General features: G+C 42.8%; 1 protein-coding gene across 2 annotated transcripts in view; it reads left to right on the top strand.

Moving 5' to 3' along the window:
- PCDH15 (protocadherin related 15) overlaps nt 1-27,062 on the top strand; it is a 293,502-nt gene that overhangs the window by 198,147 nt on the left and 68,293 nt on the right. For both annotated transcript variants that reach the window (XM_026081044.1, XM_026081033.1), the window contains exons 18-21: nt 99-404; nt 1,199-1,423; nt 15,497-15,613; nt 26,393-26,533. In XM_026081044.1, coding sequence (XP_025936829.1) covers nt 99-404; nt 1,199-1,423; nt 15,497-15,613; nt 26,393-26,533 — 789 coding nt within the window. The remainder of the gene's footprint in view (nt 1-98; nt 405-1,198; nt 1,424-15,496; nt 15,614-26,392; nt 26,534-27,062) is intronic.

Below are 27,062 nucleotides of genomic sequence, written 5' to 3'. Positions count from 1 at the left end.
TAGGGTATTCCCTCCACTTACCTGGTTACTCCCATGTAGGTATGTCCCTTGCATTTAAAATATGCCTTAAAACAAGGTGTTTTCTTCTGTTTCTTCAGGCTACGGACGCGGACGCTGGAGTAAACGGTCAAGTTCATTACAGCCTGGCAAACTTCAACAATCTTTTCCGCATCACGTCGAACGGTAGCATTTATACAGCAGTTAAACTGAACCGGGAAGTTAGGGACTATTACGAGCTTATTGTGGAAGCAACAGACGGAGCCGTGGACCCCCGCCGCTCAACACTAACGCTAGCGATCAAGGTGCTGGATATTGATGACAACAGCCCTGTTTTCACTAATTCTTCTTACACTGTCTGCGTGCCAGAAAACCTACCGCCTGGCACAGTCTTCCTGCAAATAGAGGTAAGAAAATATCACGGAGCAAAGAAAATGTTTTGCAAATGCTTTGCAGTACTAAGCACGTTCTTATTTAACTTTTCGGTGAGACCCAAGTAAAAGATTACAAACTGGAGCGGGGGGAGTTATCGTACCTAACAGACTGGGAAATAAATGCATGGTCTTTAGACAGGTACATAAAAATACTTAGATGGTGGAGCTCACTTGGAAGAGTGAGCTACTAGTGCAATTTCTTTTTCTTTTGAAAAATTGAAGCATGCTACTATTGCAATTTCTTGGAAAAGTGTTTTATTCTCCAAAGTGCGTTTTTTTTCATTCTTGGAGGCTCATCATGTTGCTCCTACCAATTTACATTAGTAGCAAAGATAGGACTTTATTCAACTAATTTAGACAACTAAGATGTCTTCACTCACATTATAGTCAGTGGAGATAAGTTGCCTCTGGAAACAATCCATGCTGTGCTTAGATCATCCTCTAAGACCATTGAAGTGAAGTAGGCCCCTGGGGGTGTCGTCTTCTCTTCATTAACTATAAAAGATACTCAAACAATTGAGAGCTAATTGCTCAAGGCCAAGCTAGATCTCTAAAGATAGCTGAGATTCACTTCCTGCAAGAAGTCTATGTATTGTCCTGATGTTTCGGTCAGCATCCTCTAATGAGCAGAATCCATCCTGAAATGGTTTTGAGAAGAATGGTTTTGAGAAGAATGGTTTTCTCTGGAGCCAGCTGCAGATAAATCTTAAGTCAAATTAGCAGTTAAAGTAAAGTAAATGGTTTTTCTCCTGTATTTTATTCTCCAGGCTAAAGATGTGGATCTTGGTTCTAATGTTACCTATCGGATACGAACGCAGGAAGCGCTACAGTATTTTGCACTGAACAAGTATACGGGAGAGCTGTCGCTTTTGAAGTCCTTGGATTATGAATCATTCTCTGACACGGAAGCAACCTTCACCTTTCTGGTGGAAGCCTTCGACATCAAGGGCACTATGCCTCCGGGTCTTGCTACCGTCACCGTGAGAGTGAAGGTAAGATGAAAGACTTGCCGTTTGATAGCAACCTCTCCTATTCAACACAAACTATCTCAGCAACCCTTAGGGGTGTCCTGGTGAAACCCAGGAGCATGGCAGCGGTGTGTCTGCTGTCCTCCTTTTGCATTTGTATGAAGCTCCTGCCTTTTCCTGACAGTGACTTGTGCAGTTAATTGTACGGTTTATAGCAGCTGTAATTATTCTGCTATATGGAATTACATAGTTAAATCTTGGTTCGTGGATTTATGAAGCGCAGGGATAGATTTGTGACTACCTGACAGACAGAAACATTTAGTCCTTTGGAATCCCTGGAAGATTGAAATAAGTGCCAGAGGGAATTGTTTGCAAAAGTGACGCCATCACGTTTCAGTTAAAGCTCTCATAAATTGTAGTTTTATGAGCCATTCGGGTGTATTGAGTGCTGATGTGGCACACCGCATCTTACGTTTCCGTTTCTGCCGCATGAAAATACAGAGCTGCAAAAGAAAGGGGCTTATTTAGTGCTTTTGCACAATGAATTGTTTTTATACAGTGAGTTACAGCATCGTCTCCGTCTTTCAGGTATGTTGCCGGTAACGTGGGGGTGATGGTATTCTCTTTTCGTAAGCATCCACAAATGAAAAGCATTTGTAGCTGAAACATTAGCACTTTTACGACCTATCTTAGTTTGGCTGATGTACTCGTGTCCAAGATAGGAAGATATTTCAGCTGCTTTAAAGCATGCTTCCTCGCGTTTACAAAGGTGCAGTTCTTGAGCCGGTCAATGAAATACTGTTGCCTGGTTGCTTCATTTTTGTCGTYTTTGTCAACGAAGAACAGAGCAGTGGGAAAGAAGAGAGTTTAAATTAGCGGCATTTGAGTTAAGAAGGAAAAGCTGCAAGATGAACAAAGGCATGGCTCACAAACGTGAGCCTCGTATCCAGCAACTTCAGCTTAAACGCGAGTCTGCTGCAATCATTTTGCATACATGAATCGGTCGGTTGGGTTCAGCTTAGCGTGCGTCCGCAGGCCGTGCGCATTGCGACCGGATTTGGAGTAATTCTGTTTGTCAGCTTCTGCTCAGCCCCAAATTATCCCAGGGAGAGGAAGCGTCTTGGGTCATTAGCTCTGACCGCAAAGGTGTAAGAAGGTTTCTATGCAACGCCTTTCCGTCTCGGCAAAATTTCTCGGATTGAGATACAATGCCAAGGTTTCCTACTAGCCTGTCCTCTTCCCCAGCAGTTTCCAAGTCAATGCAAGAGAAAAATAGCTTTGGACATCATTCCCTGAGCCTCTTCTGTTTATACGCTTGAGGAGGAAGTTGCTCGAGCTTGCTTTTTCGAGAAAAACAACTTATTCCTAACACAATGAAGTTCTGAAGGAATGGATTTTTTTTTTTTTTTAAGGCACTTGTCTTTGAATAGGAATGTATCCAGAGGAAAGCTGTAGTTGCRTCACGCAGGTGACCCAGCTGTTTGGTTGTGAATTTGTAGTGTGTTCACTGTCAAGGAGGCGTTGTGGGAGAAGGGAATTCAAGAAGGAATTAGAGGGATGAAAAAAGAGGGGAGTTTTGTTATGTTTTTCCTTGTTTTTTCCTGGAAGCTCTTCCCACACACGAGCAACAAAAAGGGAGCACGATGACGCTTGTTTGAAAAGGCAGCATGTGAGAGGCTGGGACATGGGGCTGGAGCCAGGAATCGCAATTTTGGCAATAAAAAGTGGGTAAGTCAGGTACAGAACAGGGCCAGAGACTGAAGAGGAGCAGGTTATACTTCATGTGAGAAAGAAAAGAAAACCGAAGAAAGGAGTAAAAGTGAGTATGGTCATACTCGGTGGCAGGCCGATTTTTTTGCAACGGATCAGTGGATATAATTGAATAAAGGCTGAGGTTAAGATGACAGTTAGGTTCCAGCCACGAACGAGATGGTATTATCAGTGAGGGTCAAGGGAGAATATGGGCGAAGGCTTGCAGAACAAATATTTTACAGATTTTGTTTTGTTGGGTAGATGTCCATAACGGGTGCACGTTAAAGAGATGGTGCAGATTTAGTGTTTTGGTCATCAGGTCTAGAATAGAAGTAACGGTTAAATTTGAGCTTACAGCTAAGCTTTCTAGAGATAAAATTTAGAGGGGGAAGAAAGGGGGAAGACCAAAATCAGAGCCTTGTGCTTTCCCTGTGTGAGATGAGAAGGGATCCACCAGAGGACATCCCGAAAGGGGGATGTGAGAGAAGGAGAAAGGGAGAGAGCAGCAAGAGGAGGACAGAGCCCTGCAAGCCTGAGGAGAGCCAGGAGAGGAGCAGGCCTTTGGAGCGGAAAGGGATAAGAGAAGTGGCAAAGTGTGTTACAAGACAGTTTGTTTTTTCTTTTTAATGGAAAAGGCTAATGTCTCTTGTTCTGGAGGTGAAGATCTACAGATAAAGTAGAAGATGACTCGCACATCCCCTTCCCTGCCAGTGTCTCTGCTGGTGTAGGTAACCACCTGGGAGCTCCTTCCACTGCCACAGAAAATGGAAGCATGTTTGAATACAGAATTTGTAAGCTTCTCGCTGGGAATTTTCCAGTCTTTTGTTGCCCCGCGTTTGTGCGTGAACTTCAAAGCGCTGCCAAAGCTGCCCGTAGCCAAGGATGTCCTGCGTAAGGGCACCACCGCCAGCTGCTGCGGAGCAGCTTCACATCTGGGGCATCCCAACCGCTACCTGCGCTGGGGGCAGAGGGTCCCTTGACCAAGAGTCTGCACGGGGAGACAAAGGGGTTTTAAAAAAAAATGGCAATTTCTGCCAGACCTGCTCCCGATTCAGAAGGCATTTTCGGGCATGGGGGTGTTTCTGCATGTAGACGTGTACTCGTAGCGCTCRCACGTCCTCGTGCATCCGTTCATACGTGGTCATGTGGTGCCTGTACTCTGCCGCGACTCTGGAGGAGGGCCACCATGGGCTGGAACTGGATGTGGCTTTTTCCTCGTAGTAAATGTATTTCTCCTTTGCTTAGGAGACGGTTTTAGAGCAGTTATTTTAATACAGGGTTTGCAAGCCCAACAAGGACATAGAGCAAGCCCGAACGCACTGTAATCCCTAGCATACCCGGCATACAACTGGCAGGCTGGAATAACTCAAAGTCAAGCTAGAAAAAGAAGCAAGCATCAAGGCAATAACGTTCTCGGGACCAAGCAGGGAGTTTGTGTAACCGTCAGGGATTCAGTTCCTATAATCTCAGAGTATTATTTGTATTATAGAGGTCTCCGGTCCTTTTGGACTTGTGCTTCTGTGTTAACTTTGGTCATTTTTCATTCCTAACTGAAAGCGTTGCAAGTTTTGCTCGGTGATACGATTCTGTTAACCAAATACAGACAATGTCTGATGGTGCCATATATCATTTATGGGATATCCAATTGCAAGAGCGGCGTAGCGGGGTATACGGCATAATCAGATTGATCTTTGCAACCTGGCGGAGGGCAGATGCGCGCAGCGGCTTCTTTGGACACCTGCTTTCAGCCTTCGGCATGCCGCGTCGCRAATAGTTTGGATTAACCTTTCCTGAACTTGATGAAAATGTAGATTGCACAGCAGAAGACTCGCTACGGGGGAAAAAAAACGACTTAATCTCTTACCGATGCGTCGGCATTGAAATACGTTCTTGGCTACTGCTGCAATCAGACGGCTCACGTTTTTGCTATTGTATAGTTGACTTCTGAGTCCTTCTTGGGAGGAAATGGAAAGATAAATTAATGAATTAACCCTGTGTTTAATGAGGAAATGCGCCTTGTGTACACATGTGCCTTTAAAAAAAAGTTTTATTGAGCCAGGGAGTAATATTTTTTAGCTTCCTTAAAGCAAAATGTCATCTTATTTTCCTTTCTGTGCTTTCCTGTCTTATAAATCAGATGCCGTCGCATCCTTGCTGCTTTTACTGAGGAGGAATAGCAGCAGTGTCATCAAGTTCTGCTTGTCCATAGCCTCAAGCAGACTGAGATTTTTCCTTTTCTCCGTCAGTTTTCGGATTCCCCTCACTGCTTTCGTAGCTTTGCACCGCAATTAAAGAGTCCTAATGAGCCCTCTTATCTTGGGACGGCAGGAGAGATTGCGCAAGTTGTCTTCCAGATTAATTGGCGACTAATCCGGTCTGTAATCAAGAGCACAGACCTTTTTCATTTTATCCGTTGTGTATATGATTATACGCAGCAAGTTTTATCCATCTTCGATGTGTAGTTTAAGGGATGAAAATCTTATCAACTCCAAGAAACAATTTGTACACTTATTTATTTTTTTAGTGGTTTGCCACTGTTGAGGTGTAACTTCCCTCACCGTATTGGCAGAAATTTGCCCTCCCTTGGTGATCGGGAGGGTTGAATTGTTTGCTCTGAGCATCTGTAGTGCATGTCGCAAACTTAAGTGTCCTCTCCCAATATAAAGGTTTCCTTGCATTGGAAGGAGTGAAATTGTTGCTCTTCAACTGGTATGCTTATTTTTTAGGATTTAGCCTTTGGAAACGAGTACCATGGTAATAGAGCTTCTTAAGAGAAACAAGACCAACCTTTCTCCCATTTCTATTATTGTTAAATGAGGGATGTATTCCTAAATACATATTATAAAATCTCTGTATCACGGGACCTGCAAGACACTTGCATGTTTTATGCTGTGACCTCCTCTTTTTATTATTACCGGCATTATTTTGTATTACTTTGTCTCTTTCTTGTTTGTTATAATTGCTTTTTTCCCTCCTTTTGTATCCTGGGAATGGATTACTCTTTAGTTTTAAAGTAGAGTGTAGGGCGTAATGAGGCAGTTATCTCTAGCTGATGATTTGAAGTGATAGAGCAACAAAAATAATAATAATAAAAAAMCCAACAAATCTATATGTTTCTAGCAATGCCATGTTGCAAGTTTGACAACCAAATGTTTACTAAAACTCTTATCATGCCTTAATCCCAGTAGCGGGACTGTTCTGAACATGAATTTGAATGAATTTCCAGATTTAATAAACCTGACTATTCCAGTGAACATCAATAAACGTATTGCTGTCACCAATCTGTCCAAAGGTACGCAGAGCACCCAAACCACAGTGGTTAAATTAATTTTCTGAGATAAGCATGACACCAAAAAGGTATACCACTTAAAATACATCTACTGCTTTGCTGACGGGAGAATGTTTTTTGGGCTACTGTCAGATGGTACAGAAACTTCTGTTTTGATGCTTGAGGGGGAGATTTTTGTTGCTGTCACTGCTTTCCTAACAGTATGTCTACACCGAGTGTGTCATCTGGGATTTTGTATAATCTTGTTTTCTTTTTTCTTCTTTTTTAACTGACAAAGATCCTCCTATTAGCAAGGGCACAGTGTTTTATGTTCAGATAAAAACAGAGCCGCATGAAACAACTAAGACTTACAAATTGCAGTGATTTCTAGGGGGTTTCTGCATTAAGCATAAACTGGAAACAAAAATGACTCACACTAGTACTCTTAAGGAAATATTTGCTGGCTTTGGTTCTGCAAACAGATAGGTGGTTTAAAATTGTCCAATGAAAAAAGAAGAAATTGGCTCTACCCCTCATTTAGTAGGACTAAGTGAGGACTTAGTCCTTGAGTAGGACTTGAATCATGAAGTCCTGTTGGAGTTACCCGCTGGTCTAACTACTGTTCATCAGATCTTGCCTGGGCTGAATGGTAGGTCAAAAGAAAAAATTCCAAGTCATTACATGCACTGGACTATGCACTATATGCATTGCTTGGTCTTTTGGTGGGAGTGGATTTGAACCTGTCACCACCAGCATGCTATGTCTTTCCTTTCTTGGAAACTTGGCTTAAAAGGCAGTCTAGCACAGCAGGAGCACATAACTTTCAAAAAGAAGGGTTTTTTTAAAAAAAAAAAAAAAAAAAAAAAAAGGAAGAGCTCATTGATCTTCTGTATCTTCTTCATTGCCTCCAAAATATAACTTGACCTTGCTGGGATAGTGGGTATGGTGTTGGGCTATGGTGCCAATAAACAGATTTATCTTTTATAAAACTCAACTTTTCTGTTCAGCCATCTGCTGAAGTCATTTATTGCCCTGTATCTTCCACCGTGAACTTCATCGCTTAATTCAAATCATGAACTACTTAAGGGCTCGCAGAGCATTAAATATGAAAGAGAGGCAGTTAACGCCACGTTAGCGAGCCTCTGGTCTTGTAAAACTTCAAAGAAAAAACCCTGCGCAAAGAAGTGCTAGACCCAATTAAAGACTAATTTCGAAGTGCCAGTTCTTGCCGTTTGTCAGATTATGCTGGTTAGGTTTGTCAGGTTAGCGTGGACCCAAGATCCTGAACTTGCTGCAAGTTACTCGCCGTAGTTTGATTCTCCGACCATGTAAATTAGCTAGTGTGCTCCATGCATCCATTCATAAGAGATTTCAAATACTTGCATCAGAGCTAGCAGTAATTTTCAACTCCTGGCTTGCTTTAGTGGACTGAATATAGATATAAAATTGAAATAATTCGTTGGCCAACCAAAATGTAGGAGCCCGGAGAACGGTTTGCTGGCAGGCTTTGGTATGCATCTTGGGGGACGAATGGACGGGTGAGACGCGTGAACCTTTAAGGGGAATACCTTGAAGGTACGTGTTTCCTCAGAAGATGAAAATGCACCCCTAAAGAGTGGGAAGGGACTTAAGAGGTTTTGATATTTCAGGATGTGGTGAATTTAGGTAATTTTTTTTTTTTTTAGATTATGCCGTGTAACAATGTCACTTTTTTTTCTGAAAGGTGCATTTTTTCATGAGAGTCGAAACTTTGAGGGGACTCTTTTAGATAGGTAATTGGAAGTGGAAATAATCGCAGTGGGTTTTCCATCACATATATGACTACTGATAATTAAGTTAATGTATTATTATATATGTGTGCCAACGTTTGGCTCGAAGTAAAGATGTGAAGTTGCATCTTGCTATAGGTATGTACGTGGCCCAGTAGATGTTTAAGTGAAAAGGGAAAAAGAAAGAAAAAAAGATACCCTTCAAATAAAGGGAAATATCTGAATAACGTTTTTGTTGCTGTTACAGGAAAATAAACTCAAATATTGAGGGAATGGTTTCCTAAAGTTACAGCTCAAGTTTCAGTGCTGAGTCTGTGGCCCCAAACACAGAGGCCACGATTCAGGGGTTTTTTTTAATTATTTTTAGACCGTTGTGTGTAACTTAAGATCCCTGTGACATAAAAGCGTAGCTAATATTAAATGTGTACGTTTGTACTGTGCTGAATAAGGTTGATTTAGCATCCTATGGAAAGACTTTGGGAACTTACCCAGTTTAATACCAGCAGAAAAATAGAATCGAGTGAGGACCAAGCTGAGGGCGGCAGATGGCTATGAAAAGTTAGCATGGACTAGGGGAATGGATTATGAGAAAATCTGGCGCTSTGGAAGATGTAGCTGTAAGGTCGTGGTGGGTAGCCTGGGCTGCAAGTTCTTCTGCTGTGTGAACGTCRCCGTGATGGACAGCTTTCTACACGAGCGTTTCCTTAAGGCTAAGCAGAGCTTTGGGAACCTGTTCCAAAGTTCGTTGGCATTAAAACGAAGCCTTCCAACACTTCTGAGGAGCTCAGTTTGATGAATTATGACTGGGCTGCTTCAGGGATGGCTCCTCTGCAGGACCACGGCTTGGGTGTGCAGACCCTTGTTGGACCCGTGACTCTCTGAAAGTGCCTGCTTGCTTGTGCCCCCAAACGTCTCCATCCAGGAGACCAGCTACCTGCAGCGCAGGTCTGGGGTCCCCCTAGGAGACAGGGCTGGAGACCGGTGCTGCTACAGCATCTCTGGACAGGGACTGAGGGCCCCGGGCTGAGCTGAAATGGGCTCCTGGGTGCTGGGCAGGGGTTGAGGGCACCAGTGGAAGCAGCTCGAGGCCACCAAGGCTCACTAGTGGTAGATGTTCAAAATAAAATGACAGCAGAGAATTAAATGCATCTTTAACTATAGAAAAAAAAGCTTGGGTAGGTTTTTTGTGATTTCAGAACACGGCATACGTTATATTTTGAAGTCAGTCTTCATTCCACTTTCTCCCTTYGTGGCATTATGCATGTTTAATATTAGCGGAAGTAGAGATTACTTTAAAAATGCATTATTCTATTTATCGCGTGCGATGAAAGCCAGCAGACTGCAAAAGGGGTTGTAAAGCCCTGACACATGTTTATTAGCCCAGACACTGTTCGGTCGTGCTGGATTTTATAGCGAGGGCCTGTTGGTCTCCACATAGGTAGAGTTGACTGGAAACCTTGCTCTCAGTGGGTATTCCCAAAGAATACAATCCTAAAGCAGTAGGAAAAACAGGTGGACCTACTTATAAACTCTTTAAAAAAATTACGCATAAGGCAAGAATATGCAAGATTGAAGGAGCCAAATTAATGAATGATTTTGCCAACAGGTCAAAAACGGAACAAAATATTTCTTTGTAGACTTTTGCAAGCCTTGTGGCAGGCTGGTGTCTCCTTGGGAGCTGAGGAGAGGCAGAAGAAGAAAGGGAAGCTTTGCGCAAAGCTGCGTTTGTGATACAGGCTCGCCGGGTATACGGCTCTGCACAAATATCTTGAGAATGGTAGAAATCTTCTGAACAGCGTGGTCCTTCTAGATAAATCAAGAGAATACGTGACGCTTGTGTTCTGCTTGCAGGAATTTGTCCCCTTGGAGCTCTTCATCAGGTTAACGGTTAGATTTTTCCTATCAAAGAATCACAACTATTTTAAGAAATAAGCAATAATTGGTTATAATAGGTTGCATACCACAAAAAGCAGGATTTTTTTTTTTTCTTTTAGAAGAAGAAGAAAATTGGGAGAGGGTGGGAGATGTTGGGCGAGGAGGTGGTTTGCTCCTATTTGGCAGGGCTGCCCTCTCGTGCCCCGCAGGGGAAAGGCAGCACTCTGTCTTGGTGCAGCAAGCCCTTGGCAGGATAAAAGGCTGTTTGCTCAAATGATTGCGCACATGGTATCTATAGAGAGCGAAATATTAGCGTCGTTGGGAGCTGATTCTGGTTGCATGGAAGATAGCCAAGGAAAAAATTAACTTAATTTTTTTTTTCGTAGTGTTCATTTTTCTCTTTCTTAAATAACATTTCTACCAAAGCGTTTTTTTAAAAAATATATATATATTATTTAGAAAGTCTTTAGGTTAGCGGCAATAGGCAAATGAGTCAAGTCTGTCACTCCTTGTAATGCTGCATGTTATCAGTTCAAATAGGGTGATGATGGTCATGAGCTGCTGCTCCAGTTCACTGGAGTGGGAAGGGGCCACATCCTGATGTCATGAAGACCACCTTGTGCTCCCCCACAGGCAGGAAGGAGCTGTAATCCTGCCTTTAGCCACCTCCTTAGCCGCTTCAGGTAGGACTTTTAAAATGCCACAGCGACTCCTGGAGCAATTCTCCTCCTTCCCCGGCTTTGCTGCCCAGGATGCGGTTCTGTAGCGCGGGGTTTGCTTTTCCCACATCCTTCTGGATCCCTTGGGAGGTGGCACTGGAGGAGCCACAACAAGGTCTCAGAGGAGCTCTGGGCCTGTTCTGGCTGGTGACAAGCGGTGCCATAAGTGCTGGTGACTCCAGAATGCAGGAGCTGCCTAAGCGGCTGATGGAGGCCAGCCGTCCTCTGCTCCCCCGCTGCGCGTGGCCAAGCCGGAGCGGAGGTATGGATCTGCACTGTGCCGTGCATGAAGTACGTCCTGGGCCAAATACACTTCAGATGAAGTTAAAGGGTGGTCACGGTGCAGGGAACGAGGTCGTCATTTGGACTCAAATTGCGTATTTGCCAGGTTAGTGAAGGAGGAGGAAGAGGAGATTCTTTCACCCGAGCATTAAATGCTTATATTTCTAACTCTCTGTGAAGCACAAACACTAAAGGTCTCTTGGAGTCCCCATAAATCAAAAATATATTAGTCTCCATAGTCCGCTGAAGCTTACAGGTTCATTTTCTGCTGGGGATGCTGTACCGCAGATATTTTTCTTCTGCGCTAGTCATGTATTCTCCTCCCACCCCGTGGCCACCACCTGCCTGGAAGCACCTAGTTTAGTATTAGTGCCTTACCGCTAGTGACTATCTTAATGATTTTTAAATTACATATTGATTTGCTTCTTAATGCCTTTCCTCCCCCATGCTTTGTTTCTCCTCGTTGGCGTTCCTAGATGGGTATCTCGGTTCACCAGTGTTTTTGTTCAACATCTTCATAATCTTTGCAGACAGGTCAGTATTTGTTTCCTACAAATCTTTTGTTAAATAACACCCCTTTAAATCTGGTCAATGTGACGTGTCTTGTCCGGAGCGTAGGGAAGGTGGCRGCGGCTGAATCGTTCACGGGCGAAGGGCGATGTCCGAGTTAGCAAACAAGTTGGCATCAAGAAATCTCTTAATTAGTCTTCGTTTGCTTTTAAGGATGTTATTATGGATTCTGAAGAATGATAATATTTGAGCATCCCTCCAATACTGTTCTTCCTTCATGCTTTAAGTGTTTTGTTTTTGTTTTTTGGGGGTTTTTTAATCTTTGTGCAAGGGAGAAATAAGGGAGAAATGGGAGGGACACATCGTGTCCTGTTTTCATGTTCTGCCCAGTTCAAGCAGTGTGGAAAAAAAACCAAAAGCTAAAGAGGGTGCGTAGAAAGGAGCTGTGATAGGAAGAAAGCTTTGTGTCATCTTATGCTTTGCCTTTGACTCTCTTGTGTCAACAAAGATGTATAAAAATAAAATAAACCTGCAGCTAGGCAAGCAGTAACACAAATGCAGTTTTATATTTATGTATTAATACGTAGCTGCTATTACCTCCCTGCCAAAAGACAAAGCCGAGTATTTGAATGCGAGGTAGATAGGCAATCCCTCACCTATATTTTGCATTTCGATTCTGGTTTTGTGGGTTTGATAGTTGATAGCAGCCTGGATTTATGGGGGTGAAACAATGAACTGTGAACAGTTGCAAGATGCTGCACGGTTTGCCCCCAGCAGCACATGCAGGATTAGGCCCCATCTTCAAGAGGTGGTTGCACTAACTACTTTTTGCTATCGCTTTGTGCAAAGTTGCCTCCTCCCCATACCCAATCTGTGCTTATGGCTTGCGTCCAGACGCCTCATCCATTTTAATGCAAAGTCAGGTTTAAGGGGTGATTGAAGCAGAAGCCTTCAGTTGGGGAGTAGTGTCGCCTTCAATTTTTTAGCTGTGCAACACCGTGTCTATCTGCCTGTGGTCTCCAGTAATGACAAAAGCCCCAGTGCTGTCCCCGACGTGTTACGTTTTTGCCCAAAGTCTGTCTGCGATGAAAACCTGAACACTGAGTCAGCGCGTCGGCTCGGGAAATCCTGCGTGCTAAATGCTGCTGGGCTGCTGAGTCTGCTTCTGTGCAGGAGGTTGAATTGGGGGCCTTGAGTACAGGGACACAGATTTTTGGGATCACGCCCGTGATGTCTTGAGCTAGTCATAAAACATACAGGGCATGCGAAAACAAGATCAGATACAGACTGTAACCCCATCTCCGACGGTGGTTTGCCAGAAAGTGAATGGTTTCCCTTTGCAACCTTTTTGGTACCTTTAAGTGTCCGTAACGTATAAAGACAAATGATACCAGCTGGAGGAGATTATAATATAGGGAGGAAACAAATTTTTCCTAACAAAATCACTACCTACTCCATTGAGAATTGCCCAAAAGAGTCGAAAAGGTCCCCTTTTTCCTTGCAGCAGATATTCATCCCAGACATTCACATACCACGTGAGACTTCATCGCCTGCCCTTAACGGCAGTCATGCTCTCTCCTAGGTGCACGTATGGCCCCCGTACCGCATGATGAGAGAATGTCGTGATTCTCGCATCCAAATCAAAGCTCATTTGATTTTCCCGTAAGCCAGAGCGTTTAGAGTACTCTGCTATGTGCAATGGGTGCGTGCTTTAGGATTCAAGAAGAGATGAACCAGGGAGAAAAGTGCRTGGAGCTGTTGTGTCTGGTTATCACCGAAACATTTGGTGCCTATTTGGTCAACACGGATAAGGTTTATGAGGCACGGTTGTGCATAAAGCTGTCTTGAAGGAAAGGTGTGGTAGGACAGAAAGCGTTTGGCCTTTCTACTTGGTTTCCACTCTGTACACCTGGGTATGTCGTACTGATCCATGTATTTTGAAAAACAGGTCTGTTAAGTAGGATGATTTGGTCCTCCTCCATAGCGGAGGAGGTAACGTATCATCTTTATGCAGGATTACTTTTTCCAATACTTTTAAGTCGCAGATTTTCAGGCGTTCAGGTCACCTACAGGTGTGCAAAAGATAACAAAAACATCCCAGCACGATTTTTTTCCTTCTGATGAGCAAACAGCCGAGCGTGGTCTCTTGCTGCTGCACCGTGGAGCAAAGACCACATACGGCTGCGGGTTTGCAGGTGCATGGAGACAGGAGCCTAAAAGCAAATAAAAAGATGGGGTATTCCAGACGGTTCGGCTACTTCATGAAGGCGATGCCAAGCATCCGGATCATGGGAAGCAATGGCTGCAAACAGCAAAGTCGCTGCAGCTGCGCTATTGGGTCGCTACCCTGGATGGAGACCTCCTACGGAGGGCGAAGAAGGTGCCTTGGCTGTGCACATGCGTTGTTCCTAAAAGGTTGCGCGTCTCTGAAGAACTTCCAGGGATCTACAAATCCAAAAAAAAACCAAAAAAAGAAGCACTGTGATTTTACACGGTTGCAATATTTATCGATGTTGCACTGTATCAGGTTGCGGAACAAGGGACGGCTTATTTTACACGTGCCACGGTGCTTTGAAGGGTTGCGAGAAACAAGATTGTTTATGTAAAGTCGTCCTTGATTTTAAATTGTCAGACGAAGTAAATTAACTTCTCGCAAGCAGGTCAAGAAATAGGGCGTAGAGCTTTCGATGGCTGTAATTCCATGCAGAAATGCTAATCTGCTTGAATTTGAATTTATTTTTTTCCCAAAGTGTATTCATTTGAATGCTATTCTAATTGGAATTGCCTAGCTTGTTGCCTTTTATTCTAATTTGATGATCTGATTGTCTCTTCTAAAACCTGAAAATCAGGGCGAAAGCATTTCCAGTGCCTTGAAGGTTTGAATTGCAGACCGTTTTGTGAAGGAGAATGCATTAATTATTCAGGCCTACAATACATGGATCTGTAAGAGTGATTTTTTTTTAACATATAGATGTTTATTATGCTGTAGTTTCCGCTGACGAAGTAGGGATGAATGTTTCAAATGATCATTAGCATAGCGTGCTAACCGGTGGCAGCGTTTAGCACTTGTGGCATGAGGAGCTGTAACTTGCTTCTAACAAGTTAGAAGCATCGTTGTATAAATTTTGCCCACGACCTTTGAGTTTAGATGCATTTCTGTGGATTACCCGCAAAGTTCAGGTATGCGTTCTGCTTTAGGGGGGAAAAAAGAAAAAGGAAAAAAAAAATTCAAGTTATGAAGGTGGCTCTGCGAAGAAAGCTGGAAGCAAATTTTTCTATTAGAATAAAAATTGTGGTTTAGAGATATTCAAGCTTAATTTTTTTTTTTTTAAAGGAACACGTAGATAAATTTGGGCCTCGCAGTGAGAGAATTTTGACAAAAAATGGATTTCAGGTGACTTGGGACCATCAAAAAGAATGACTTTTGAATAGCTCGTGATCCTGGGTGAGAGCCTCTGTGCCCGTGGCTCCCGGTGCACAGGGCAACGCACACAGCCCTGCGTTTGCATCTTTTGCACGGAGACACACACATTAATGTATATACAGGTATATACATGTGTGCGCCTATATATATATATGTGCATGAATACATATATGTGCACACATTATTTCTTCAATGAATTAACCCAAGCCTTTAAAAACCTCTTCTCTGACACTGCGCACATCAGTATGAAGAACGCAATCCTGGGCTCTCGTATAGTGTTGGCACCCATCTGCCATTACGTTTTCTTCTCATTCCTTCCCCTTGCGTGTGCTGGTTTTGCGTGGCGGCAAGAGAGCGGAGAGCAAGGAGAGGTTGCGGATGGCAAATAGAAAGGGGCGATTGGGTAGAGTTTGGAAAAACAAAAAAAAACCAGCAAATGCAAATGTGTCTCTAATTTTGTTGGACCTTGAGAACTAAACTCTTAATTGTGTTTTGCAGGATATGAATGATTACTCTCCGGTATTTAGCAAAAAGCTCTACAGGGGAATGGTTGCTCCTGATGCAGTCAAGGGCACTGTTATCACCACCGTTTCAGCTGAGGATCAAGATCCTCCGGTAAGCAAAAAGGCTTTATTAATACTCTGCATCCCGGGGGGGGGGAATTCTTAACCCTCATAAGTGACCTAACTCTCTCAGCACCAAAGGTGATTATTATGAGACTCACCGAGCGGTAACTCGTGAATTTTTTATGCCAGCCTGTCCTCTGTCATCGCACACATAGGCTGCATTGAAAATGATGGGTAATATCCATTTTTGTAATCAGAGGTTGATGAACGTGGGTGACCGGATGATACGCGGGGGACGATAAAAGCCAAAGATGTTCCGCCAGCCAGGTTTAATTTTTAATTGTTCGTGTTTGGCGTGTTAAGGAAAATGATCTCATGGGGGAGTGTTCGGAGAGAACGTGCCCCGCATGTTAAAGGCTGATGGCAGTGCTGTGACACAAAGGGGCAGCAGCTTAGCTAAATGTGCTACCTGCTAATTTATTTACTACCAAAGGACTGAAATGATCAAGAAGGGCTTCTATAAATGCAGTCCTTTTACCCCCTTCCACCAGACCTGCATCCTGGATCTCTTCCAAAGAGAGGTCCAGGTGCACTTGTGTCTTTTAGCGTGCAGCAGGAGAGATCTGCCAGGCTTTGAAGCTGCTGGTGAGGGAACAAACCGCAGCACCTGTGAAGATGAGGGACATGCGTGATTAACCTGGGGGTTTGAGGATCTTCGTCCTGCTTTTAGGCACTGGCTGTACCTCCATCACCTAGTCTTTTTGTTTTGGACCTTAACCTTTATGCTTAAGCAAAAGGAGATATCTCTAGTAGCGTTGTAGAGGGAGATCTACGGTGGAGAAGTCCCCTTTCACAGGGCTCAGCATGCATTCACGTTTTTGTGACCTACGTATACTCGTGCTCCCGCTGCCTTTTTGCCCCATGAACGTCTAATACGTTCCAACTTCCCTCTCTCTTCCTCGGGACACGCCTGGCCCAGGTTCCCACCACCATCGCCGCTTAAAACGCGTAGTAATCTGCAGAGGGAAGGAGCCTTGATTGCTCCAATCTTGGAATCTTTTGCTGGAAAACAAATTTTAAATTAATTTAAGATGGTATCCTGTAACTACGTGGTCAGATCAAACCTTTGATTCTGCTCCGTATGTTTTTTGCTGTGTTTCATGAATATCTTATTCTTCTAAAATATCGGGTGCAATACCCTGGGGATTACAGAAGGGCGATTGCGAGCAGAGAGGGCAGAGTTTCTCGGTGGCGTTAGAAGCCTTCAGGGGTTACGTTTACGCTATGTATTCCACAAAGATACTCACTCATTTTGCCTTGCATTTCTTCCTTGCACTAGTAAGTAGTAAACCTGGAGAAAAGGATGTTTAGGATCAATAAAACTAGGCAAGAAGCTGGATTTCTGTTCTGTAGAAATAATGGAAATTTCAGCACAAGGAGGCTATCGGGGTTTTTTTTAAAAAAAAAAAAAACTAGTATACCAGAATATTTAATTTCAATGCCAGAGAATCATTTCAGCTCAATTTTTATATCAATATTTATTTTATATTCTTGGTTGTTTTAGAATGCAATATTTTGGCCTTGACGTGATTTGGGCTCCTTTGGTGTGATTTCCTCACGTTTCACGTGGATTGCTCTTAAATGGTTCCGAACGTCTGGCGTCTGAAAATTACAGTAGTGGTTTCTCTGTCTGTAGAGAAATCAATGCACGTGCCTGAGAGAGAGAGAGATCAAACCCACAAAGTGTGGGATCCCGTTTATTATCGTTATGGCAGGCATAAATGCATATAAAAATAATGTCAACATAAGGTTTGTGAGATCGACTGTTGCGTTTCTTTGATTTATATGAATACTTAAAAATAAAGCTAGCCCTCAGGCGTAAAAGGAATAAAAATAGCCATAAAGGCTAGTTATGGACAAGTTTTGGGGGGTTTTTTAATAGTTTTCAAAATAGAATAGTTTTTTAAAAGTTGGTATTTTATTTCCTGCTGAGGGCTGATAGATTTTACTTTAAATAAATAAATAAAAACAAGCGTGAGAGAGAGATGGAGAGAGAAAACTAGCGAGACATAAATGGCTTTATGTCTTTTTTTTGACTGAATTAAGCCTGTTTAGATGTTTTGCGCTACTGGCAAATCTGTATTTATTTCAAGCCGGCTTTGACATTCGGTGGTGTCACAAGGGATTTGTTACAAATTCACTAGAAATTTTTAGAAAAAAAAACCAAAAAACTTTTGTCTGTTCAAGAGTCCCTTCCTTTAAACTTGCCTTAAGGGAAAGAATATCGTTAGTTCTCATCATCAGTATTGTAGCACTTTTTTAACCTGGTGGAATATTATTTGGACCACGCTAATACATCTGTTTCATCAGTTCAGGAGAAAAAATATGCTTCTATTCTGAAAACAGTTTTGACTTGAAAATACACTTGATTATCTGGACAGTTCTAACAAAAGCCTAACTAATTTAAAGTATCTAAGCTTGAAATTTTCTGTTGTCATTTTACAATTAATGTAGAGTATTCCCCTGTCAGCTTTAAACTAAGCCCAGAATAGAAGTCAAGCAAACAAGAAGTCAAGAGCTTTTTCATCGCCTTTAATAAAAACTTTTCAGACCTAATCAGCTCTTTAGAGACCTCCTGCCGTCTTCAGCAAATCCCAGCTTTGCTCTGCGGTGTCACATTAATGTGCGGGGTATGGAAATGCAAACCAAAATGCTCAGAGCCTGCAGGAGGTTTCTCTGCAAAGAAGGCAAAGTTGAGTTTTCCAACAGCAGAAGAGCAGGTCTTGGAGGCAGGCAAGATGGGTTGGCTGGCGACAGCGGATTTGGGCTTTTCTCCTGAAGACACCGTCCTCAGCCCATTCCTCCCTGGGGCTGCTGGAGTGGGGCTGCGGTTGAGTTTGGGGTCTTGCAGTGGGGGAAGACGAGGTCAAAAGGAAGACCTGGAGAAGATGAGCYGAAAGCAGGGCTTTGTTCTCCTCTGGCCGTGGGGACAGGGAGGGCTGCAGCTCTTCCAGCTCTTGGGAGGCGCCTACATAAGCCTGGAGGTTCCTCCTTGTGCCTTGACAGCAAAGGTGGTGGCAGCAGCAGTGACGGGGCATGTAGGTGGTAGAAAAAAAGTTCAGGCCACCAAAGTCAACCTTAATGAATCATCACCTCGAGTAAAGTATGCAGATTTTTTTTTAACCTGCTCCGTTCCCCTCTTGACTACGGAAGTGCTCATTTGGTGATGTTCCTGAGGAACGATCACGTTTTATCTGCTTCTAAAGGACAAGTCACAAATATATGTACATTCCCCAGGACAGTCACAAAAGGTAAGGATGAGCTTTTATATAAAGTTCTGTTTGATTAATTTATTGGGGATGTAGGTTAGAGGTGACCTTCATTTTTTTTTTTAAGAACTTCTCCCCTAGAATCTCCATTCAGTAAATTATTTGTTACTCAGTCTATCTTGCAGGTATGGATGCGTGTGTATATGCGCGTGCGTGAAGGGATGAACGTCCGAGTTGGGCTCTGAATGTGTGATTTAGTTAATTTAGGTATATGAACCTGATGCTTAAAAAATTAAACCGTCATTAGAATGCAAATGTAGAGGACAGGATTGTTTTGGTTGCCAAAAACGTGGGTTTGTCATTATTAACAACTGCTAATTTCAAACAAAAAACTATCTGTGCTAAATTCAGATGCTCCCAAGCAGGGATTTTATTATGTTTTTATTTTAACCTGTGGATTTCAAAGCAGTCGTAAAATCTTGGCCTGAAGGCGTGAGAGATCTCTGATAGTTACTCCTTCAACTCCTTAGTGAAATGTCAATTAAAACTTAGAAACCAGTGCTTTTCGCTAAAGGCCAGAGTAGGATTTGAAGGCTTGTCTTGAGCAAATGTCACCTTTAATTCTTACCGGTTTTTTTCTTTTATTTTCCAGTTTCGTTTCACTTTGTTTGCAGTAACTGAGAATGTAAATTATTTTTTACAAAGTTACCTTTACATTTTCTTTTTAAAAAATCCGATCTGAAATTCCATTCTGGTATTGAAATGCAATAAGTTAGATTTGCATATGTTTCTAATGTATGTTAATCTAAATCAACATATTTGGTTTATTGGTACAGTCCATATTGTATTTTTCTCCAATTTTAAAATTTGTTATGTCTCTCTTTTTTTTAATTACTTCATTCATGTGATGGTTGCTCACCCTGTCTTTCCCAAAAGAGCTTACATCTAATTCCAGACACCTTACACAGTAAGGGATAACAAAATGCTAAGAAGGAAGAGCAGAAAAGGGAAGAGGGGAGGGCAGAGGGAATTCTGGTAAAAGACTGTAGCCGTGTTTATGTGGCTACTGAGGAAAAGCTTGGGTATGTCCTCAATTCCTTCTAAATAACTGGTACAGTTTACTAAAATAAAAATCATCAACTTCTTTTAAAAACATTGCAATAGAAATTAATCTGAGGAAGAGAGAAGTCATCCTGCTCCCATCACAGGAGAGAGTTGAACATGTTTTGCGTGAAGCATTTGAATAATCCCTCCGAGATATCAGCATTTAAAATATTTTGTTGTATAGCGATCTGAAAGACGAGAGGGAAGTAGCCCTTTAGACCGACTGAGAAACGCCGCACTGTTGGCGTGCAGGATAGGTGTGAAGAAGCAGGCGAGCGAGGCATCAGACCCACCATGTAGGAGACCGCACTGGCTAAGCGGATGAGACCAGAGACAACTCCGTGTCTAGGGTTTCCCTGGCACTTCTCCTGACTTTTCTCTCCAGAAGTGTCCAGTTGGAATTTAAGGACTTTGGCTGTTTATCTGGCTTTGCCAAATGTCCAGTGGTACATTAGTTCAGGCTGTTGGACATCCGAGCTGCTCCGAGCATGACACTTGCCCATGGAGTCGTGTACGGTGAAGCAGTGCCTCGGAGATGCACCCATCACCTGGTGGCCTCCAGGCGCAGGCTGACGCAACGGGACTTGCTGTATGTGTGCTGCACACGTGTGAATTGCTCCAGGGAGTCCCAGGTGGGATGGACTTGGGGAGCAAGCCCAGGTGGAAATAGGACAAAACTGGGAGACCTGATTTTTCCATTGTTAAACTAATTTTTTTTTGCCAGAACTCCTCCATTGGCTTTATTTTGCTAAATTTGCCTGCAGTTCCTCATGGGCCCTCTTCTTTTGCTCAAGAGGGTGACCCAACCAAAAGGCACAGTCGAAAGTGAGGAAGGGTTTGCAAGCAAGTATTCTGTGAAGTACATAACTTTACCCGAGTTTGGTGTCATTAGGAAAATCCAGATATGGTGCATCTCTACTGAGGATGCCAAAGAAGTGTTTGTAGCCGGTAAGGTAGATATGATAATATCCTCTACAGAAACTCATATTTTTAAGAAGAGGAATGAGAATAAAAGCAAGATCTGAGAACAGCAAGACAAAAAGCCTGGAGTTATAGGCATAAGCCTGGGATAAAAGAGAAGGAAGTGTCAAAGATTGCAGGTCAATAAGGGAAGCGCTGTCAAGAGAGGCAGAGAAAGGAGGAAGCGAGTACTTGTTCAGCGGAAAACGCGACGTTTGCTTTTGGGCATGTTAGCGCGTTGGGGTGGAGGGATGGTGAGAGAGTAGATGTCTGACTATTGGTGTTTCTTAGACAGCTTCCCACACTTAGCTGCAATTATATTTAATCAAACGTAGAGCATTGATATGAGCCTTAGTGTGGGCTGCTTCGCTTTGGCTGACAAATGGGTTCTCTTTTGACTTCTTCCAGGGATATCTTCTAGTCTTTACACTGTGAGACCTTGATTCCTGCATGCTTGGACTAAGTCACTGTCTGAAGCTCTCAAACACTTCTGAATTCTATCAGCCCAGCGTTTTGCATCTGCGGGTAGCAGACATCTATTCTTTGGTCAAACAGCTGACCCTTTGTAGCTGGTGAAATCTGAAACCTGTATGGAGATTGAGACAGATGCACAAGTCCCTCAGTCCACCAGACGCAGAGAGAGTCCTCGCGCCTGCCCTCTGTCCCTTCCATCCCCGTTCTTTTGTTTTGACGTAACAGGATGAGTCCTCTGAATTTTGGGGGGAGGTTGATTTGACTTAAACCAAAACTGAATATATAAAATATATACCAAAGTTTCCAGGTCTGCGTTTTAAATGAGAGAATTGAGTGTGGAGGGATTTGAACAGTCATTGATTTAAGTTCATCTCCCCCACACACCTTTTTTTTTCATGCTTGTCAAAGAGGCTACCTGTGAATTTGTACAGTAGGTTTATACAGATGGCCTTACGCATGTCTGAGTTATTCAAGGACAGCAGTGGTCATCCTTGGAGGAAGAAAAGTGGATTTTTTCTTCACCGTGATCAGCATATGCCTTTTTGAAGTGGCATGGTGATGAAAGATGCCAGCTAATTATGATGACCATCTTCTCTAAGGGCTTAACCCTCCAAGTACTTAGAAAGGAGGGTGACTCGAGCAATTTGATAGATGCTTAATTTGCTTACGACAATATTCCCAGGACTGATACGTGCTTTTTTCATACGGGTTATCCCTCTAAAAGCTGGGCTATTTCTTCCATGGACTTTTCCCCTGCATAGCCTTATTTTGTTGATTTGAAACGTCAATAGAAACAGATGCAGAACACTAATTTTTACGAGCAGCCTGCTTCCAGAGCTCCAGACCATCTCATTTAATGGTTTATCTAGGCTGCTAACACCTTGTAACGTTATTGTTCGATGAAGCCCTTTTGTGAAATTGAGAGCAATCGTCCCTGTTGTTTCACAGACACCCGCTAAAAGTAAGATGCTCAAAGATATTTAATTAGAGATTTTGCAGATATTTGATTAGAGATAAAAGCATTTTCAGACAGTCAGGGCTCGGTCTTTGAAAAMCTGTTCCTGCTGGATTTGATAGTGCCTGTTGCAGATTTGTTTAAGGGAAGCATGCTGTCAGTGTAATGAGCTCTTAAAGCCATTTCATCTTCCGGTTTTAAAAGTTTGTTATTTTGATATACAGCTTGTTATAATTATTAATTCGTCATTTGCTAGATCAGACTTTCTTTGAGCTGAAAGTTGAGTTGAGAATAAACTAATACAAATTTTGGAGTTTACATAGATGAGTTTAGGGTTTATATACACGAGTGCTCAGTTCACAGCCCACAGCTGGTATGAAGCCCACCAAAATCATTCACYCCGTCTGTGGCCTGCTACCATCTTTGCTGGGGAGTTTCTTCACACAGGTGGGACTGAGCTTACACACTTAGATAAGCTGTTGCGGTAGCAGCCAGGTCCCAACCCCGATCTTTCCTGGGGGGAGCACCTAACTTTTCCTGTCCTATAAAGGGCAGACGTCCTCCTAGAAGAGATGGCGTGACCTCATCCAAGAAGCAGCCTGCTTCCAGCACCTTTCCTGGGGGCTTTTCACACCTGAACTCAATAAAGTTGGCCTCAGTGAACTTTTCATGGCTACCAAAGTCGGTTGAAATCATGGAGATAATTTAATAAACTCCTTACCTGTTTTATATATAGTACACCTAAGGAGTTTTCTGACTTGAGTCACGAAGTGATATTCAGCCAAAAGGCACCTGGTAAATGAGTGTGTCTGTCTTCATTATGCCACTATTCATACTACTACGTAAGTGTGAAATCCRGGTCATTCATTCTGGGATCCTTACTACGAGCAGAAGCCCAGTGAAGTTGAAATGCACTTTGTTTCTGTGATGCCTGGGCAAAATCATTCTAGGTTCTTGCACCTCCACGCATGTGGATGGCGGGAATAATGCTTCTCAGCTTCCCTTTTAAAGTGCTTTCCGAAATATATATGAAAACATGCTTTATCATGCATTGCGTAGTCTTTGTTGTATTACAGTTCTCAGTTTTTCATGGTTTTGTTGCACTGTATTTTCTCTGCAACCTCTGCACAGTTAAGCGTTATGTCAAGCGTGCACGTGTGCGCTCTCCGTGGCCTCCCAGCCTCCATGGGCATCGTCTAACGTAAGGATTGGGGACATTTTCCTACCCGCTGGCTATAACACAAGCGAACAGAGTTTTCCCCAGACCAAATGGAAACTTAAGGAATTATGCAGCAGCAAAGGAAATGGCTGAAGCCGKCTGAGCTTTAGAACAAGGTTTCCTATTAGTCTTGAACTCCCAGGAGAATTTCTGGGTTCAAATCGCTAATAATTGTATATTTGAATACAATTTTTTTTTAATTTGCCTTTTGGGCATTTTGCATACTATGCAACTGATTTCATCCCTGAACTCGTTGCTGGGACAAAATTCCTGTTAAAATAGCAAGAATTTTGCCTCCAAGTCATGATGTGTGTTAGAAGTGGTACACATTTTAAACAAACAAAATGTTTAGAAATCGTGACTAGTGAATTCTAGTATGGTATCCAAAGAATGAGTGAAAAGCTGGGGGGAAAAAAAAAATGCTTGTGGCATGGGTCCTGCCATGTAAAACTCCTTGCTATGTTGGTTTATTTGGGAATATTACCTAGTGTATTGGAGTTTTGCTGTTGACATAGGAATGCATCTGAATTAATTCAAAACAGAACCAAAAGATGATTAATATTTGAGATAATTAAAACTTAGTTATAAATAAATTTCCCTGGTAAATCTCTCTGGAGCTTTTTATAATTGCATCGGTGCCAAAATACAGTAAGTAAAAGTAAATCGCAGTTTTGTTATTTTCAGAAATGACAGGAGGAAAGCAAACTTGATGGCCATATCAGGAAGAATAACGTGCTGAGATTTTTGTTTATTTAAAAACAAATTACCTCGAGGGTGGATGTTTAATGATGATAGCTTTTAGTCTCCCAAGCAAATGTGAGGACCGTTTCTCAAAAACAAAATAGAGTGGATTTCAGCAGGTAATTTCCTCTTAATTACAACSTTGAAGAACTAAATCACACAATGTCAGGGGGAAAGTTGTATAATCACCGTTGTTGCTCTACGATCTCGGCAATTTCTTATGTTTTCAAGGATTTGCACATCTTTAATGTGCATGGTCTAGCAGAGTAATTTTAACTCTTAACGTGGTCTTTCATATATTACTTCACCAAACGCCGAAGCGTAGTTGGCAGACCCAATTCTGGATTATTAGAGGCGCTGGCTTGCCCGGTGCCGCTGGCTTGGGACCGAGACATGGATGCTGAGCGCCCGGCGAACTTGCGAATAAAGCCTATGTGGGCCGAGGTGGATTCCCTCAAAGGGCTAAAAGAGGCGATGGTTTTCCTCGTTGCTGCAGTTAGTCACCCCTTGACGTTACGGATGCTCCATCGGGATGTGATGGAGGAGCGCCTGCGCAAGTCTTCCCCAGAAATGCGATGAATATCTCGGTTGCATCCAGCCCTCTCTCACTTTTCATTACGTGCGAGGTATTAGCACAGGTTTTTTGGGGCAGAGGAAGGCTGATACGGCCGGGCTGCCTCTTCCTCTTTCTGTCTTATTCTGTTAATGCGGCATGGGAAGAGTAAGGACGGTTAACGGGAGAGGTCTTTGCATGCGCTGAGCGGTCCCATTGCCACCTGTTCTTCCTGTGCCCTTAAGTAAGGAGTATGCAGAAATTAGACTTAAGTATTCTTGCTCTTTTAACATCTCTAAAACTGATACCACCAATGAAATTCTTACAGAGTTCCTATAATCTTGGTAGTATTCGTTACTGTGATAGAAAATGCCTATCCTAAGTCCATTTCATTAAAGCTCTTCGTTCAGGCTCTATATTTTGTATGAGCGTTTTGGCGCATTTTTATTGCATCAGGAAAGTGTTCTCAAATACCGCATAAGATTTAGTGAGTTTAAACCACCTTTGCAGCCGTTTCAGGTACTGTGGGAAACTGCAAACTCACTGTTTCGTTATAGTTGGGAGTTGATGCAGTGCATTGGATATACGCTCAATAACAGCAAAGCTATTTTATACCACATTATTGAATACAAGTGAGCATTACCCATTCCCTATTAATGGAAATTTGTTTTTTGGTGCTTTGCCTGTTTAAATGCAATGTACAGATCAAAACTGAACCTGAGCTCCAGGCTCACAGAGACATTTAGAAACTAGAATCGTACTGATTTCACTAAATGCTTGTTTGAAGCTAGCAAATAACCTTGTTTGAATTTGTGAAACGTCCAAGTGTCTACGTACCTGGGCATTGCACGCTTTGGTGCCTGCAAAAATAGTCAGGTATCGGTGTGCAAAAATCCTTTTCTTTGCTTTAACCCTGTGCTCCCCTTTCTTCTTTGCTACCTTTTTTCTTCTAGCCCTTTAGCACATAATTTGATTTGGGAGCAGCTGCCTCTTGGACTGTGTTGGAGGCACGGTTGCTCCACAGCCTTTGAAGGACCCTAGAGGGTGACTGCTGCAATGAGATGAGAGGAATACGACGAATACRTGCGGAAACGATGTTCTTCAAAATAAGCATTATTTATTTAGGAGGTTACTGTTGAAATAGTTAAAGCAGGTAACTAGGCTTATATGTTAAATATTGTTGAAAGCTAGATTAGCCAGCCTTAAGCACTCTCCTTGTTCTGCTGCTGAACAAGTTCAGGAGTTACAAACGAAAGCAGTGGTCTATTTAATTTTTATGTATTCTCTGTGACCAAAACGTTGGTTTTTTTCAGCTGTCTTCATAACGAAATCTTTCCAAATCTCTGATCCTTTTCCTCGCTGGACCTCCTGGAGGTCACCATGAGATGATACTTCTTTTTGAGAAGGCTCCCAGAAAAGCACCCTTCTGAGGCAGGCAGGCTGCGGGTTTTCTTCGCGATGGCCCGCGTTACCAGCGTTGCATTTGAAACCTTGACTTCATGAGCTGGGTAAAGACAGAAGCATGCACCAACGGGTTTCTTTTTGCCTTGCAGGGCACGCCGGCGAGCCGAGTCCGGTACAAAGTGGACGTCGTGCAGTTCCCTTACAGCGCCAGCATTTTTGACGTGGATGAGAACTCGGGCCGCGTAGTGACCCGGGTAAACCTCAACGAAGAGCCCAGTACAGTGTTTAAGGTATAAAYGTTATCGTGGCGGCACGTCGTTCTTCCACACCTGTATTTTATTGCTGTGCAGGGCCTTGGCATCTATGGCAGTAGTGATGAGACGGGACGGTTTGCGAAGCTGGGAGATGGGTCTTGAAGGCAAAGCAAGACTCAATATCTCCCTAATATATGTCTTTACAGCCTTTTTAATTTTAGAAAGGTCTTGGAGGGGGCAAAGTCAGGACGATGACTTTTGATGGATATGATTGTCATGATTTTCATCAAAATCTTTGGGACACTTCTCCCTTTTTCAGTCTCTGCATAGAGCGTTTAAGTGAAGTGCCAGCAAGCAAAAAGAAGCGTCTTGTGTGGGGTTTTGTATATGATTTTCCTACCTGGAACCTACCAACCCTCTGTGCGGCCGTTAAGCTGTTCTGTTTCTTCTTGCCTTTCAGTGATTTATTTTTGAAATTAGGGTTAAGGAGAGGCTTATTTGCACACTTATAAAGATATAAAAGTGTCCACATCACTATTTTCCACTTCTGAGAGTCCTATCAAGC

This window comes from Apteryx rowi, unplaced genomic scaffold, assembly GCF_003343035.1.
Source record: "Apteryx rowi isolate R43461 unplaced genomic scaffold, aptRow1 scaffold_116, whole genome shotgun sequence".
NCBI classification, from domain to species: domain Eukaryota; kingdom Metazoa; phylum Chordata; class Aves; order Apterygiformes; family Apterygidae; genus Apteryx; species Apteryx rowi.
The sequence above is the reverse complement of the archived record's forward strand: the minus strand, read 5'-3'. Positions and strand labels throughout refer to the sequence as shown.